Raw genomic sequence first — 17,050 nt, forward strand, 5'->3', positions numbered from 1 at the left:
CTCCCTTCCCCTCCCCTTCCCACCGCCCCAGCCCTCGGCTCGCGGCCCCTCCCGCAGCCAATCAGCGCGCGGCCTCCCGCGGCCCCGCCCCCGCCGGCCGTTCCGGGCGGGCCCGGTTGAGCCCAGGCCGCGGGTGCGGAGGGCGGCGCCGCGGGGCGGGGGCCGATGGGGCCTGGCGGACTGGCGGCGCCGGCGCGGGGCTCGCCTGGACGCGGGTGTGCGGGGCAGTGAGCGGGCGAGGCGGGCGCTGCGGCCCTCCCGGGATGGGCCGGCCCTGGCCTGGCGGGGCCGAGCCGGAGGCGAGGGCGGCACGCGGGCCAGGCCTGCCGGGCGGGCGGCCCGGGGGCTGAGGTAGAAGTGGGCGCGGAGGAAGGGGCCGAGCCAAGGCGGTGGGTGGAGCGGCGAGGGGGGCGGAGGCTGGGCCGCGGCGGGCGAGCGGAGCGGCGCGCCTGTCCGGGGCTCGGTGGCGGCGGCGGCTCTTGAGGAGGCTGAGGCGGCGGCGGCGGCGGCGGGCCGGACGAGCGCCCGGAGGTGGCGGACGAGGCGCCGGGGGCCCCCATGGGCGGGTGTGTGGGCGCCCAGCACGACTCCTCGGGCAGCCTCAACGAGAACTCGGAGGGCACCGGAGGTAGGTGAGCGCCAGGGGGCAGCCTCGGCCCCCCATTGTTCCCGGCCAGGCCCGGCCACCTGTCCCGGCCCCTGCGGGCCCGCGGGCCGCGCGGCCGGGGCCCCTGAGCCCCTTTGTCATCCCCTCCTCCACGTCACTCCCCGCGCTCCGCTTCCGGCCGCCCCGCCGGCCGCGGGGTCGCCCCTTGCCCTGCCGGCCCCTGAGGAAAGTCCTTCGCCCGCCGGGGATGTAGCCCTCGGCCTCTCGACCCCACCGCCTCGGCTCGGGAAACTCGGACCAGAAACTGCCTTTCTTGGCCACCTCACCCCCTCTCCAGCCCGTTTAATTATTCAGGAACAGGATGGCGGCGCTGGGGTTGCGGAAAAGCGAATTGATGGGGGGTTGGGGAGGGGAGCTTAATGCATTCCCTCCGACGGGCCCCGCCACATCTCTCCGCACCCTTCCTCGTTCGGCAGAGTTGGCTGGTCTCAGCTTTCCTGAGTTTCAGATGACAGCTGCCCTGGTTGGTTCCAATTTGGCCATTTAAACCTGCAAGTTTCTGGAGCTTGGCTGGGGAAGTCTCGAGTGGCCACACGCATTATTTTAAGGAGGGGTGGGGAAACCGTCCGCCCGAGGAAAACGTGGCTTCTTGCTACGGCTTGCGGGTGTTGGGCCAGTTTGCTGTCGGGGTGGGCTAGTTGAATTCCTATCCGCCTTACGTAAAGGAAAATATGTAGAGTAAAAGTACAAATGCAGGAGTCCGACTTAGCCCAGTGCTTTAAAAGTTTTCGAACACGGAACGCACTTCTAATTTATTGTAAATAGCAGCTGGCGGAGGAGAGCTTTTTAGTTCAATCGGCATTGTAGTATAACTGTGTAACAACACAATTAATTCTACCTTTGCTTAAATGACCTTTGGCTGAGGCCGCTCTGTAGCTTGTGTAGAGGGCAGAATGTTGTAGTTAAAGAAGAAACAGCTAGGAATAGCAAAGATGACAGTGCCGGTTCCGTTCCAACCTTCTGTTAGATGTCTCAGAATGTAAGACGTATTTATAAGTTCCTAAACTAAATCGTTTGGGGGGGGGGGGATGAGAGGGTTTACAACTTTTTCTTTTACTAGCTTTTTGGACCAATTGCTCTCCCTGTCCCTGGAGCTCCATCTGTAAACTGTACACTAACATTTAGCTGATAAATTTCCTGAATTACATGATATTTTGCCATGCCACTTGATTAAAATCTGTGGGTTTCTTGTATGATTAAATCCTGGACGAATAGTTTGAGGGTTCATTGAAGTGTGTGGTGAAAAAAAATTGTCCATGAAAACACTACTTAATAGTGCATTTCAAGTCGTAGCATTGTGTTTTGGTGGCACATTAACTGAGATCCCCAGTGAGGACGAAGCAGAAGATTAAAAGCGCATGATTTAAAACAGCCCTGGGTTAAGGTCAAATTGGGGGTCAAAATGATTTCTTCCTGCAATTGAAGTGATCATTAGTGGTACCAAAATACACTAGTATGTGCTATAAATAGTGGGTTTTTGTTTGTTTGTTTTAAGATTTTAAATTTGGGATGCCTCAGTGGCTCAGCTGGTTAGGCGTCTGACTCTTGGTTTCATCTAGGGTCATGATCTCCGTTTGTGGGATCAAGCCCTGCATTGGGCCCTGCTCCGACAGCGTGGAGCCTGCTTGGAATTCTTTCTCCCCGCTCCCTTTCTGCCCCTACCCTCTTGCATTCTCTCTCTCAAAATAAATAAACTTAAAAAAATTATTTTTTTTAAGTAATCTCTGCAACCCATGTGGGGCTCAAATTCACAACCCCGAGATCAAGAGTCACATGCTCTACTGACTGTGCCAGCAAGGCCACCCTGGTAGTGTTTAGTTTCAGTTAAATCTAATTTGTTTTACACTCATTTAAAATTTTTAATAAACATTTTTCTCTCCTTGGTAATGAATTTGAACCAATTTATTGAAAACCTTTTGGTAATGTGACTTAGGACCAGCCAGGCATTATTAGCACGGGCCTTTAAAAGCATGAAGTCTTAGCTTTTGGTAATTTATTACCAGTAGTGTCTAGTTAGATAACCATAGTATTAGTTTCTTTGAGAACTGAGATCTCTGGACCTTAAGCTGCGCTATATAACTTTCTAAAGTAAAATTTAGAAAAAAGGAACACCAACCACAAAACCTCTTACTTTTCTTCTGAAGAGAAAGTATGGGCCTCGTAACGAGTGGAAGAAGTAGAGGAAGGGGCTGCGTGGGATAAAAGGATTGTTTTTGGAATTTAATTATAGAAGACTTTGTTCTTCATTATTGTCACGATAGTTAAGAGTTAATTGCGGTTTAAAGGAATTAGCTCAGGTGAGTGTTTTAGGTTAACACATTAAATAGTTTTTACTTATTATAGTAGGTTTTTGTTGAGAAGGGAAAGAGTATTTTTCCTAAGGGTGTTGGCACAGATCCTTTGCTTTTCAAACATAAATTGATGGTTTGTAGTTTTCACCTGGACATTTGTGTTATGAAAAATTCTTTTATCAACATGAAGTAATTTTTCATGACAGTTTTACATTCACATTGTTTTCAAGTCTCACCATTTTAGATAGGTTTGACCTTTTTTTTTTTTTTTTTTAAAAGAGTGTGTGAATTGGGGAGGGTAGAGGGAGGGAGAGAGAATCCTAAGTGGACTCGATCTCACAACCTTGAGATCATAACCTGAGCTGAAATCAAGAGTCAGACGCCCAACTGACTGAGCCACATAGGTGCCCCTAGATTGGTTTGACTCTTGAATATCAGGTAACCTTAGTAAAAAATGACTTTTAAAAATCTTTTTGGCCATTTGAGATACTGTACTTTCTCTTTCCCTCTGGATCTAAGTCTCTTGTGCATGCAAGTAATTGCATATAGGAAAAAAACTTGCTTACTAAGGGATGTACTTTGAAGGAATTTGAGAAATTTTTGCAAAAGACTGTAGAATATGGAAATTGCTTAATCCACATTATAAGATTTGTGTTATATGTTATTTTGGAATCATTTGTAGTATCTTCCTCTGGCATATCTTGCCTAGAATTCAGTTTCTGAGTTTCAGCTAGTTTGATCATTTTTTAAAAGCCTAATTTTCATCAAGACAAGTATAGTATATACATTATACAAGATTATTTAGCAATTCACTTCAGGCTTCCATGTTCCTAGAACATTTTTTAGACAGCATGTTCTGTATAGTTGTCTGCCTTATTATGATGTGACATTGTGATGCTGGGGTTGGAACTCAGGACCTCTAGACAAGGCTTTATGTAGTCCATGGCATTAGCTAAGGAATGAAATCTCATGATTTTTAAAAATAAGTATGTGGGGAAAAAACAGTAAAGTGAAATTAGTTGAAGACAGCCAACTATTATTTTGTTCACCTCTTTAATGAACTTGATGTAGAAAGTGGGTTCTCACTTTCTGGGTGTATCTTTTGTTTTGCATAGTCAGTGATATCCCAAGGGGACTAACCCTCGGTGGTCACAAATTTCCAGGTTTACAGCAGGATAACTGACTGCTGGCCATTCATTTCTTTATTTCATAATGTCTTGAGAATATCATGGAATTCTTTTGGGTATCCATTTATAGCAGCCTTATAGACACCTACTTGAGTAACAGTGGTTTTTGAATAATAACTACCATTTATCCAGTATTTATTATGTAACAGATGTTGTGCTCAGTGATTTGGTTTTCTCATTTAGTCTTCAATAACTCTGGAAGGTGGATAATATTTCATTTTATGGATGGATTGAACCTGAGAGAAATTAAGTTGCTTAACATTGCATTGTTTATAAATGGCAGGCAGAACTTGAACTCAGTGCTGTGATAAAAAATGCTAGTTTCTCTTTTTTTCTAGTTTCATTTTTAAATTTGTGACAAAATACATATAAAATTTGCCATTTTAACCATTTTTAAGTGTACAATTTAGTGGCATTAATTACATTCACCATCCCCATGTGCAACCATCCCCCCATAGTTTTAGAAACTATGTATTTCTAAAATTTTTCATCTCTTCAAACAGAAACTCTAGATCATTAAGGAGTATTTCTTCTCCCCTCTCCCAACCCGTTAACTTCTAAATCTAAGTTTTTTCTCTGTGAATTTACCAAGTCTAGATATTTCACATAAGTAGAATCATACAGTATTTGTCCTTTTCTTTCTGATATATTTCACTTTGCATAATGTCTTCAGGTTAATCCTGTGGTAGCAAGTATCAGTACCTCATCCTTTTTATGGCTCAATAATACTCCATTGTATGTATATACCACATTTTGTTTATCCATTCTTCTACACAGACATTTGGGCTGTGCCCACTTTTTGGCTATTGTGAATAACGTGGCTATGACCTTTGGTGTACAAAGAGCTGTTTGAGTCCCTGTTTTTGGTTCTTTTGGATATAATATACCTAGGTGTGGAGTTGCTAGGTTAAATGGTTTACTTTTTTGAGGAACTGCCAAACTTTACCACAGTGGCTGCATCATTTTTCATTCCTACCAGCAACATACAAGGGTTTCAGTTTCTCCATATCTTCATCAACACTTGTTATTTCCCATTTTTAAAATTAATAGCCCTTGTTATGGGTATCTCACTGTGGTTTTGGTTTGCATTTCCCTAATGACTAGTGATGTTGAGCATCTTTTAATTAAAGTGCTTCTTGGACGTTTGTTTATCTTCTTTGGAGAAATGTCTGTTTAAGTCCTTTGCCTGTTTTTTAATTGGGTTGTCTTGGGGTTTTTTGTTGTTGTGTTGTGGGAGGCCTTTATATATTCTATATATAAAGAATATACAGAATATATAGGTCAATATATAAAGAGGTCAAGAATCCCATGCTCTACCAACTGAGCTAGCCAGGTACCCCATCTTTACTCTCTCTTGGTAGTGTCCTTTGATGCATAAAAGTTTTTAATTTTAATGAAGTCAAATTTATTTTTTCTTTTGTTGCCTGGGCTTCTGGTTTTTGTTTTAAATGTATATTTAACTAATCCTTCACTGATGGAGAAAGAATAAATCTTTAACCGGTAATTCATAAGTCTAACTTAACTAACATTTGCTTTCTTAACTATGAATAGAAAACTATTTGAAGTTTATTTTCTGTCTTATGTGGTGAAAAGGTTGATTAGTAGTGAAATGGTTTTTAAAAAGTTGACAAAAGTAATCCATAAACCTACTTCGACTTCTTAATCAAGAGATGATTGTTACATTTTCCGTAGAAGCATTTCACAATCAAAAGGCATTGAAAACCCACAATATGCCCAACATTGGGTTGGTTGCTGTTGTTCCAAAAAAGGAATCATGATCTTATTTCTTGAGTATGTCAGAATCCTTTTTTAGGAAAGCATAATAAAATATGCACACATGAAACAACTGTAAAACACTGGTAAACAGATAAATATACTATAGGATAAACTGCGCAAGTGCTGAGGGAATGAAAGAAAATAGTGATCTGAGCTGCTCAAAGGTGGTCCCGCTACCAGCAGTTTTGCTGTAACCTGGGAGTATGTTAGAAGTGCAAAATCTCAGGCCCGCCCCCAGACCTAGTAAATCAGAATCTTCATTGTAACTAGATTCTCAAATGGTTCCTCTGCATATTGAAGTTTGAGAAGCACTGTACAGGATTGCTTACAGTGGGAAGAGATTAGAGCAAGGAACCCATTAGGAAAAAAATGGCATGAATTGGGACTATATTGGATAAAGGGGTATAGAAAAGAAAGTAAAATACAGACAGTCCCCGACTTATGATGGCTCAATTTAGGATTTTTCAATTTCACAATTTTACAGTGGTGCAACTTGATACATACACATTCAGTAGAAACCATACTTGAGAGTTTGAATTTAGTTTTTTTTCCATGGCTGATGATAGGTGATGTGATACTCTCTCGAGATGCTGGGCAGAGGCAGCAACCTGCAGCTCCCAGTCAGCTACGTGGTCAGGATCATGAGGGTAAGCAATGGATACTCTTACCATTTTGTTTCTCACCTTCAGTATAGTATTTGACAAATTACGTGGTATTAGGCTTTGTGTTAGATGATTTTGCCCAACTGTGGGCTAATGTAAGTGTTCTGAGCACATTTAAGGTAGGCTAGGCTAAACTATGATGTTCTGTAGGTTAGTTGTATTAAATGCATTTTCAACTTATGATGATTTCAATTTACGATAGGTTTATTGGAATGTAACCTCGTCCTAAGTCAGGGAAGATCTGTAAACCCATGTTTGTGAATCTGGGTGACCATGAATATTGAGGTGGCTTGGCAGGTTTTGGGGAATAAGAAAGAGCTATCTGGGGCAAGCTATAATTTGCCTTTCAGTATGCCAAGGTTTAGTTGACACAAGAATTTTTAAGTTGGGACGTCATGTAGGGTGGTGCAGATGTTTAGATATGGAACTCTTATTCAGGATTAGGAATGTGGATTTTGGAGTCTTTGGGGGAGGTTGACTGAAGGTGTAAAAGTAAATGACTGCTATAAGTAAGTGAAAAGAAGAAGAAAGTACTAAGAACTGAGTCATGAAAATTTCACAGAAGATGGACCTGACCATTCTTACAATTTCAGAAAATAATTTATTTTGTTAACTTCTCATTCTAGTGTGGTGTTTGCAGAAATTCTACCTGTAGTGTATTACTCACATCCAGACTCAAGGTAGACTTCTTGGGCATCCAGCCCCAGAATATACCAGTAGGCCTTTTGAGGTTGATATACTTCAGAACAAACACATTTCTCTACAAAACACTGGTTTTTTTTTTTCACCAAGAATATCATTCATATCTCTATCTTATGTATTTTCAATGTCCCATATATTCTACACATCATCTAATTAGTTTGCTGATTGAATTTTCTTATGCTTCTACTCTTAGGACTGGGTCTATAATTAAAAATGAAGTAGAACTGAGCATGAGGAGGGCTGATGATTAGGCTGCCCTTCTCCTTAGTGTGACAGTTGAAGTAAAAATTTTTCCTATTTTCTGGGCTGGTAGCTCTGTGGCTTTATGAGTAGGATGCATAAAATTTTATGCCAGTTGGAGAAACACATACTACAAAATAGGAGGCATTTACTGGATATAAAGCAGAGGGTGCTTGATTTTACCAGAATGAGTATAGCTGTGGGGGAAGACCAAAAGGAAAATAGGCAGCAAGGTGTGTGTTGGAAATCCAGGGGAACTCTGGGTAGGAAGGCTGTAGGTATGAGAACAAAATTTAGGTCGGGGATGCTACAGTTGGAAAATACTGAGATGTGGGGAAAGCTGAATCCTCTCTGGAAAGAGATTTAAGCACTCAAGTTTTTATTAAAAATAGACATGGGATATTATATCCCTGGCTAGTCCAATTTTGTTTTCAGTTTTCTAGCAAATAAAAGGTTGACATTTTTTCCCAGTCAAGATTATCTTGGACTTTATGTTGGAATGGCATTTTTAAAGATTCTTGCTATGGATAGTAAATGGCCTGGGTTTTTTTCATCTCTGATTTTATTTAGGAATCAGTTGCTAGGGGGCGCTTGGGTGGCTCAGTTGGTTAAGTGTCCGACTTGGGCTCACGTCATGATCTCAGAGTTTGTGGGTTCGAGCTCCACATCGGGCTCTGTGCTGACAGCTCAGAGCCTAGAGCCTGCTTCGATTCTGTGTCTCCCTCTCTCTGCCTAGAGCCTGCTCACACTCTCTCTCTCTCTCTCTCTCTCTCTCAAAAATAAACATTAAAAAAAAATCAGTTGCTAGTGCTATATACTATGGGTAGAATCTTTTTGCCATTAGAAATGGTAAGAATCTTCATTCTGATTTTTGATGATCCTAGTCTGTAACACCTCTCTTTAAAAAAATTTTTTTTAATGTTTTATTTATTTTTAAGACAGAGAGAGACAGAGCATGAGTGGGGATGGGGCAGAGAGAGAGGGAGACACAGAATCTGAAGTAGGCTCCAGGCTCCGAGCTGTCAGCACAGAGCCCGATGCAGGGCTGGAACTCACGAATTGCGAGATCATGATCTGAGCCGAAGTCAGATGCTCAACCAACTGAGCCACCTGGGTGCCCCTGTAACACCTCTCTTATGGAGAAATTTTAATAGATGGATTTTACTTTTTTTTTTTTTTTACGATTTTATTTTTTAAGTAATCTCTACACCCAACATGGGGCTTGAACTCACAACCCTTAGATCAAGAGTTGCATGCTTTTCCAACTGAGCCAGCCAGGAGCCCCTATTTTTTTGTTTAAACATTTTTGTTTTAGTTTATTTTGAGAGAGTGAAAGAGCACAAGCAAATGCAATGGGGGGAGGGGGAGAGAGAGAGAGAATGGGAGAGAGAGTGTGAGTGTCTCAAGCAGTCAACATGCTCAGCCCACAACTGTGGGATCATGACCTGAGCCGAAATCAAGAGTCGGACGCTCAACTCACTGAGCCATTCAGGCACCCCTATTTTAAAATCTGATTTTCTTACTGCAAATGCAGAGGTTTGGCAGCACCTGCTAGTGGTACTATACTTAGGTGAGTCTTCTAATAGGAATGATTATTGAGTGTTACTCTCTTGTAGTGAGGAACTTTTGCCATTGTGTTTATGAATTAGTTATCTCTCTTGTGGCTTTTGACCCAGACACATTCTTCTCTTTTTGCAAGAAAGCATTAGATTGATTTCGTTAAACAACATAATCATATTAATTGGGCATGATGATCAATTTGCTGATTTAGTGATTCTCTCATTTTTCCTTACTGCAGACCACCTGAATGGTTTATCTTCATTTGGTGGACCATTGCACCTGATTCTTCCCGCCGCCCCTCACCATCCCTACCCAGCTTTCTGCTTCTGCTTATCGGGCATACTAGGCTACCAGCAAGCTCCTCATGATTCACTGGTAGTTCAAGGACCATAGGTTGAGACTTTACTAACGCGTATGTACTTAAAGATGCATGTGTGTTGGCCGAGAACAATCAGCATGTATTCGCCTTGCATCAGCCACTTTTGCAGTCAGCAACAATCAAATTTGTTTTTGAATATATTCCATATATTGAGCTGAGAGGTTAAATATTGCTGAGTATGCACTGAGTGTTGTAATGCCGTTTTTTGCGTGTTTGCAGTAAAACTTTTAGGCATTTCCATTATTGCTCTATTTTCAGAAATGGAATTTCTGTTCAAGTTAGATGTCTAAACAAAAACATCCTAATGTGTGAAAGTCATTTTAAGTGAATTTTACTTGAGTGTAAGTGAGGTCTTGATATATCAAGACTTGACTAATGTAGTGACTTGTGGACTTTTCTCATGAAGTCCTCAAAACCCTTCAGATAATTTTTTGCATGTATCATGATTGGCTCATAGGTATGAGCTAGGGCAGGCCTCTTTGCATCAGTTCAGATCATTTCCGTGCTTGTGGACTATGTGACAAGAGTATCAAAGGGGCAGAATAACAGATAGTCCAGATCACTTGGTTATGCTTCATGATAAACTATCACTTTCAACTCAGGGCAAACATCTTATTTTTTTAAACTGGAACTTTTAAAAATAGCCAGCCTCCATTATTTCTAGCTGCCAGTGCTTATAGCTAACCATATAAATAAGGCCTGCTCTCTGATATCAAGTAGCCTATGGTTGAGTAGAGGAATCATACATTTAATTAGGAAAAGTTTTAAAAGCCTCTACAGTGGGGCTCCTGGGTGGCTTAGTCGGTTAAGCGTCCGACTTCCGCTCGGGTCATGATCTCACAGCTTGGGAGTTTGAGCCCCGTGTGGGGCTCTGTGCTGACGGCTCAGACCTGGAGCCCACTTTGGATTCTGTGTCTCCCTCTCTCTCTGTCCCTCCCCTGCACATTCCCTGTTTCTCTCTCCTTTATTTTTTTTTCCCCCCACCCCATCTGCCCTTCCCTCTTTTTTCTTTTCTTTTTTTTCTTTCTCTCTCCTTTAAAAATAAACATTAAAAAAATTTTTTTTTTAAAGCCTCTACAGCAATGGAAAAAGTATTATGGAAGTTCAGAGAATAGTGGGGAGCAGGGTCAGAAAGCTTCACTGAAGAGGGGATATAAGTAGTTGGTCTTGAAAGAGGAGTAGATGGAGACAAAGTAGAAGGCAGAGGAAATTATTTGTATAGCAATATGAGAAAACCTGGCATTTTGGCGGACTGGCAAGAAGCTTGTGGAGGGGTAGGTGAAATATGAAGTTATTAAGGTATGTTGTCAGATTTTAGGAACCCACAGTTGCCACAATTAATAGACCAGTTGCGAGACAATATATAGGTGATGGTATTTAAGTGGATTTTTTGTGTGCTAATTCCCATTTAATGCTGCATTCTGAGGTTATTTGATACAAAATTCTGATGTAGCAAGGTGTTACAATCTTTAGCGTATTTTTATTCTTTTGTAATTTTAATCATATTGTCACATATTAAACATCAGAAATGTGTTTCACTTTTTTGCATGCACATGGGGTGCCTGGCTCACCCACTCAGAAGAGCGTGTGGCTCTTGATCTTGAGGTCGTGAGTTCCAGCCCCACGCTGGGTGTAGAGATTATTAATAAATAAATAAACTTAAAAAAAACCACCTTTTTTATATGTACGTGTATGTATATGTTTGTCCCACATCAGTTTTTGTCTCTGGTCCTAGGTTTCTGGCACATGGAAAGAATTTACACTAAGATTCTGCAGACCTGCCTGAGTTTTAATCTCTTGAAAAGGCCTGCATTATCTGTGGTGCTTTGGGCTCCGTTTCTTACATTGTTGAAAGAAGAGAATGGATTAGATCATCTTTGTCAAGATTATATCTTAATTCTTTTTTAAAATATTTTTAATGACAGTTTTCAAGCATATTGAAAAAATTAATATAATAAACATTTGAATATCCATCACTTAGATTAAACAGTGTGTGTGTGTATGTGTGTGTATTTGCTTAACTGAGAGTATAGACATCATGACACTTCAACATGTAAATACCATTATCACTCCTAAGAAGATTATTCCCTAAGATCAAGTCCATAATCACAGTCCACCAATTGTCCCAAAATGCCTTTTATAGCTATTTTTTTCAAATTAAGATCTATTCAGCATTGAGACATTGCATTTGTTTTTGTATTTAATTTTTTAAAATCTAGAACAGCTTCTCCCCTTTTCTTCCCTATGACATTGACTTTTTGAAGAGTATTATAGAATGTATCACATTCTGGGTTTGTCTGATTGTCATTTAGTGTATTTCTCTAGCCTCTGTATTTTCTTTAAACTGAAAATTTGGTAGATCTAATACTAACAGAATGTGGTTCTTTCCTAGGCTATCCTGGATCCAAAATCCAAACTTTTCCCAGTTCTTTTCTCCTAACTTCCAACACTGGGATAATCTTTGATTACTGAATAAATCTGAACCTTATTTTCATTTTCCCACCCAGAAACAAGCTTAAGATCTACTGTCAGCCTGCAAGTCTACAGTACCGTATTATTAACTATAGTCACTCTGCTGTACATTATTAGATTCTCAGAGTTTATTCTTTTTATAACAAAGTTTGTACCCTTTGTATCTACATTCCTTTCTTTCAAAGTGTGAGTGGGGGAGGGCAGAGAGAGAGGGGGAGACAGAATCCGAAGCAGGCTGCAGGCTCTGAACTGTCAGCACAGAGCCTGATGCAGGGCTCAAACTCGCAAACTATGAGATCCTGACCTGAGCTGAAGTCAGCCACTTAACCAACTGAGCCACCCAGGCTCCCCTCCTTTCTCTCATTTTTATAAAAAGGTTCTATCATGGTTTTTTTTTAATTTTTTTAATGTTTATTTATATCAGAGAGAGAAAGAGAGCACAAGTGGCAGAGGGGCAGAGAGAGATGGAGACACAGAATGTGAAGCAGGCTCCAGGCTGTCAGCACAGAGCCGGACACGGGGCTCAAACTCACAAGCCGTGAGATCATGACCTAAGCTGAGGTCGGACGCTTAATGGACTAAGCCACCCAGGTGCCCCTATTATGGTTATTTTTCAACATTACTTATCTTCTCGGGATGTAAGCTGCATTGGCCTGGTACAGACTTCATAATACTTGAAGTTTCATAATACCTTAGACTCAGTTAACTGTTGCGTGACATACATTTTTGACTTTATAATGGTGTTAGGGAGAAAGTAAAATTCCACTAATAGAAGACTTATTTAATTCTAGAACAAGAGCTCTTTGTTAACTAGAACCATATAGCGTAATGAAAAGTTCCAGTTCCACCTCTGTCTCTCTATATCTAATATGACCTTAAGTCACTTGACTTCCCCATTTCTTGTTTTTTTCTTATCTATAAAATGAGCATGTTTGTTGGATGAGATCAGTATACTCAAACTTTTTTAACAGTTGAATCTCCTTTTTTTAGGTATACCTTACATTGAATACTAAAGTATCAGCCTCAGCATTTCATTTTCTTTTATTTTGATTGTACAGTCACTAAAAAAAATTAGAGTCTCATAAAGTTCTATAGGTTTTTTTTTGAAGTTTGAATCACTATCAACTGTACTCAAAACTTCAACATTATGTCTTCCAGTATTGTGACTTATGTTATATTTTCATTAAGCATTGTTGAGTTACTTTTTGTCATGAGAGAATATGCTGAGCAGGTATATCTAAACTTGCTGTGACATTTAATGGGGCCCAAACCTGCACAGTACCATATTAGTGTGTTCACTGGTACATTGTTACATGAGTGGACACGTGTGTGCCTGTATTAAACGAAAGGCACCGTGCAGAGCTCTTGATTTCCCAATCAATGACCCATTTCAAGAAGTTCCCTAAGTTTCATATGTGCATGGAGAAAGTAAGAGAAGCTTTATTCCAATGTCACCATGATTAGTTAGTTTCATGATGAACATGTTTCATGATGGTCTGTATGTTTGAAATTTAACATTTGATGTGTGGGGTCTTGTTATTATGATTCTTAAAAAGTAACATATTTTACATATAATTTGAATCATGTTTGTAGAACTCTGAAGCAACTGTTTTGTTTCCTTGAGTTCTTTGGAACCAGTTTTTAAAATTAGTTGATTAGATCCTAGGAAAAATCTTTAACACATAATTTCACATAATTACTGAAAAAGTAATTATTTTTTTTTTTTTTAATTTTTTTTTTTTTCAACGTTTATTTATTTTGGGACAGAGAGAGACAGAGCATGAACTGGGGAGGGGCAGAGAGAGAGGGAGACACAGAATCGGAAACAGGCTCCAGGCTCTGAGCCATCAGCCCAGAGCCCGACGCGGGGCTCGAGCTCCCGGACCGCGAGATCGTGACCTGGCTGAAGTCGGACGCTTAACCGACTGCGCCACCCAGGCGCCCCATGAAAAAGTAATTATGAAAACTATATGAATTAAGTATAAAACTTTAAGAGCAAACAAAAGAAAGGTAACACATTAAAAATAGCGAAGATGGGGGGGGCCTGGTTGGCTTGGTAGAGCATGCAACTCTTGATCTTGGGGTTGTGCGTTTGATCTTGGGGTCATGAGTTCAAATCCCACGTTGGGCATAGAGCTTACTTAAAAAAGAGATATTGAAGGGAATCAATGCGGTGGTAACTTGTGCCTATATCACTAATTGCAGTCTGGTTTTAGATCTGGAAGTTTGTTTACTGCCTGCATTTGACTTGCCTTTGCCAGGAATTAAAAGGGTAGTAACAAGCCCACGGGTGGTCTCTTTCTTCTGGAGCAACTTTTGGCTTCATAATGTACTCTGTAAGTGAAGCCGTTTCATTATTTAAGACATGAACTTTACCTCTCAGCCCATTGGAAGCTTGGCACTATTAGGCCTACTCTTCTCTCTGTCTGACACAGCTTCACTTTTCTCCTTTCTCTCTTGGGTGTCAAATATTTCAGCTCTTTGTCTACAATTCAGGCATGCTTGTATTATGTTTAAACTTTGGAGTTTCAGGGGTGTCTGGGTGGATTAGTCGGTTAAGCGTCTGACTGTTGATTTTGGCTCAGGTCATGATCTCATGGATCCGTAGGATCAAGCCCTGTGTCAGGCTCCGTGCTGGCAGTGCAGAGCCTGCTTGGGATTCTCTCTCTCTCCCACTCTGCCCCTCCCCCCCTTTCAAAATAAATACATAAACATTAAAAAAAAAGAAAACTTTGGAAGTTCAGGCAGGAAGTGCTTAATGGAAATGGGGTTGATAAATGAGATCTTGCGTTTGAAAGATTTGACTGTGGCTTATGAAGGAAGAACCAGAATGAGATGATGCTGAGAGGGACCTAGTAGGTGAGGTCTGATGTCTGTCATATATGTTAGTCAGACTTGGCTTATAAAGAGTGGACTATATTGAGATAAAACAAAGAAGGAATGTCAATGAAAGAAAGATCTTCGCATCTAGTGAGCAAGGCTTGGATTTTCTTTCCTTTTCAAGGCCTTTGACCTTTTCACTTAGTATTTATTTACATAGTAAATATTTGCTATGAAATGCTTTTTTATTAAGTTCTTAAAAATAGCATGGCCCTTCCTCATTTTTTTAATTGCTTTTAGAAATTATTTGTTTACTTGTTTATTTCTTACTTGCCTCACAATATTATAAGCTCTGAAATAATAAATGGATAATTATGACTGTTTTATCACTTGGAGAATGAAAAGTTTACTACTTGGCTTTAGTTATTTAATTTGATTTTTGGATGAAATTATTTTATTACTAGTTCCTTAGTTGTATGAAAGCCCATTGTCTTATAGAGACTCCTCACCATAATTAACTCTGGGATAAATACTTACTTGCCCAACTGAAGGAGGCAGTGATCTAATTTGCTTGTTAAGGTCTCCCTGCTTATTTTGTGTGTATTTTTGTTATTTTCCCCTGTCATCCTTAGCAAACCTAGTGATGATTTGAATTGCTTTGCATATGAAAAGAGTTAATTATATTTATAGCCCACCCAGCCCAGTAGAATTGTTAGGCTGCCCTTGAGCTGAATTTGTGTTTACATTGAATGCAGCAGAAATCTAGTTTTCACATATAGCCTATAAAGTATTCTATTAACGGGGAATAATACAGACACTCTTTATGAATTTTCTGAATTTAGGGGTTTTTGTTTATTCATTCGGTGGGTTTTTTTCAGCAGACATTTTAGGGGATGTTAGAGGAGGGCAAAGTCTGAGGACAAGTTGTAGGATGAAACTGATCTTTGAAGTATTTTACTAAACACAAATTTCACTTTGGGGGTCTAACCCACACTCCTCCATGTAAAAAGTATAAGGAGCTTTGTGTTTGGGAGGAAATTAGTTACACAAATACAATATTATAACATGTAGCTCTTTAACGCATGCCTTGTGTTATGAGATATTTAGTAATGCAAATATATTTTGCACTTTTCATCCCGTTTTTACATATCAAAATCTCCCTGTTATTTGCACAGCAAACACATTGAGTATACCAATATGACAAACTGAGCGTACATACTGTTTCAACAGGGCCTAGCACAGTGGCTTGTAAGTAACATATACGTAAGAAATGCTTGTTGAATGAGAGCTTGAAGTAATTCAGAGTAATGGCTTTTCGATTGTTTAAGGTTCACAAGTATAATTAATATGTGAGAAGAGCCATAATTGCAATACATAATCTTTTCCTTTGTTGTAGTGTTTGGTTTAAAAATAAATCTTCACATTTTCTTGATTCTTACAAGGACCCTTTGACTTTAAGGAAAGATGATGTTAATATCGCTGGTTCACAGGGGAGAAAACTGAAGCACAGAGATGTTTCGAATAAGGAATAAAACGAGTATCCCAAACTGTAAGCTCCATTTTCTGTTTTGTAACTCCATATCCTCTCCACAGATGGTGAGGGGTTTGGGTGGACTTTTCTTTCCTTGCTGCAGAAGTGTGTGTGTTTTTCCTTTGTGGCAATAAGCATAGTTGAAGTTAATGGAATGTGTTTCTTAAGGACTCTCATGTTCACTCTTGTATTCAAAATGGAGATGACAGCAGTAAAAAATGAGGTAGATAGTTGCCTTTGATCTTAGTCAATAAATTATCTTGCTTTTCACAAGATAGAAAATTTGAACTAAGATGTTAGTTATCTAAAACTGGTGAAATGGAAAAAAGTGTTAGTCTTGTTCATCTTTTGTGCCCTTTTACTTGCTTATCTTTTGCACTTTTACCTCTGCCTCCTAACCTAGATTGAATGTTTTCAGCTTAAAACTCAGTTTACTCAAACTTGACCTTGAACTTCGCAGTTGAACTGTGTGGGGGAACAAGTTTCCTTGAGTTTCTTAAAGTTCAAGAAAAGAAGGATTTGTCTAATCTGAAGAAAGCTTAATAAAGTTTTTCTAGGCCTGTCCTCTGAAATTACCCTTAGTATAGAAGTATTAGAAAATCGGTCTCAGATCCTAAAGTGGTGATCACTCCAAGGGGTGAGTTGAAGGAGGTTACATGAAAGTTCTTTCTAATTGGTATATCCAGCAGTTAAAGGATGGGGATTGGAACCCAGAAGTGAATTAGTGTTTGTACTTAAAATGTCAGCATATGAATCATTGGAA

At 40.2% G+C, this 17,050-nt stretch overlaps 1 protein-coding gene across 1 annotated transcript in view; it reads left to right on the plus strand.

Moving 5' to 3' along the window:
- The first annotated feature begins 508 nt into the window (after window positions 1-508).
- Window positions 509-17,050, plus strand: part of UBTD2 (ubiquitin domain containing 2) — a 63,764-nt gene continuing 47,222 nt past the window's right edge. Inside the window, exon 1 of the mRNA XM_047091161.1 lies at window positions 509-628. Coding sequence (XP_046947117.1) covers window positions 559-628 — 70 coding nt within the window. The 5' untranslated portion in view covers window positions 509-558. The remainder of the gene's footprint in view (window positions 629-17,050) is intronic.

Source organism: Lynx rufus, unplaced genomic scaffold (genome assembly GCF_022079265.1).
Source record: "Lynx rufus isolate CCGP_SWC_20201006 ecotype Redwood Valley unplaced genomic scaffold, mLynRuf1.p SCAF_1, whole genome shotgun sequence".
Lineage (NCBI taxonomy): Eukaryota > Metazoa > Chordata > Mammalia > Carnivora > Felidae > Lynx > Lynx rufus.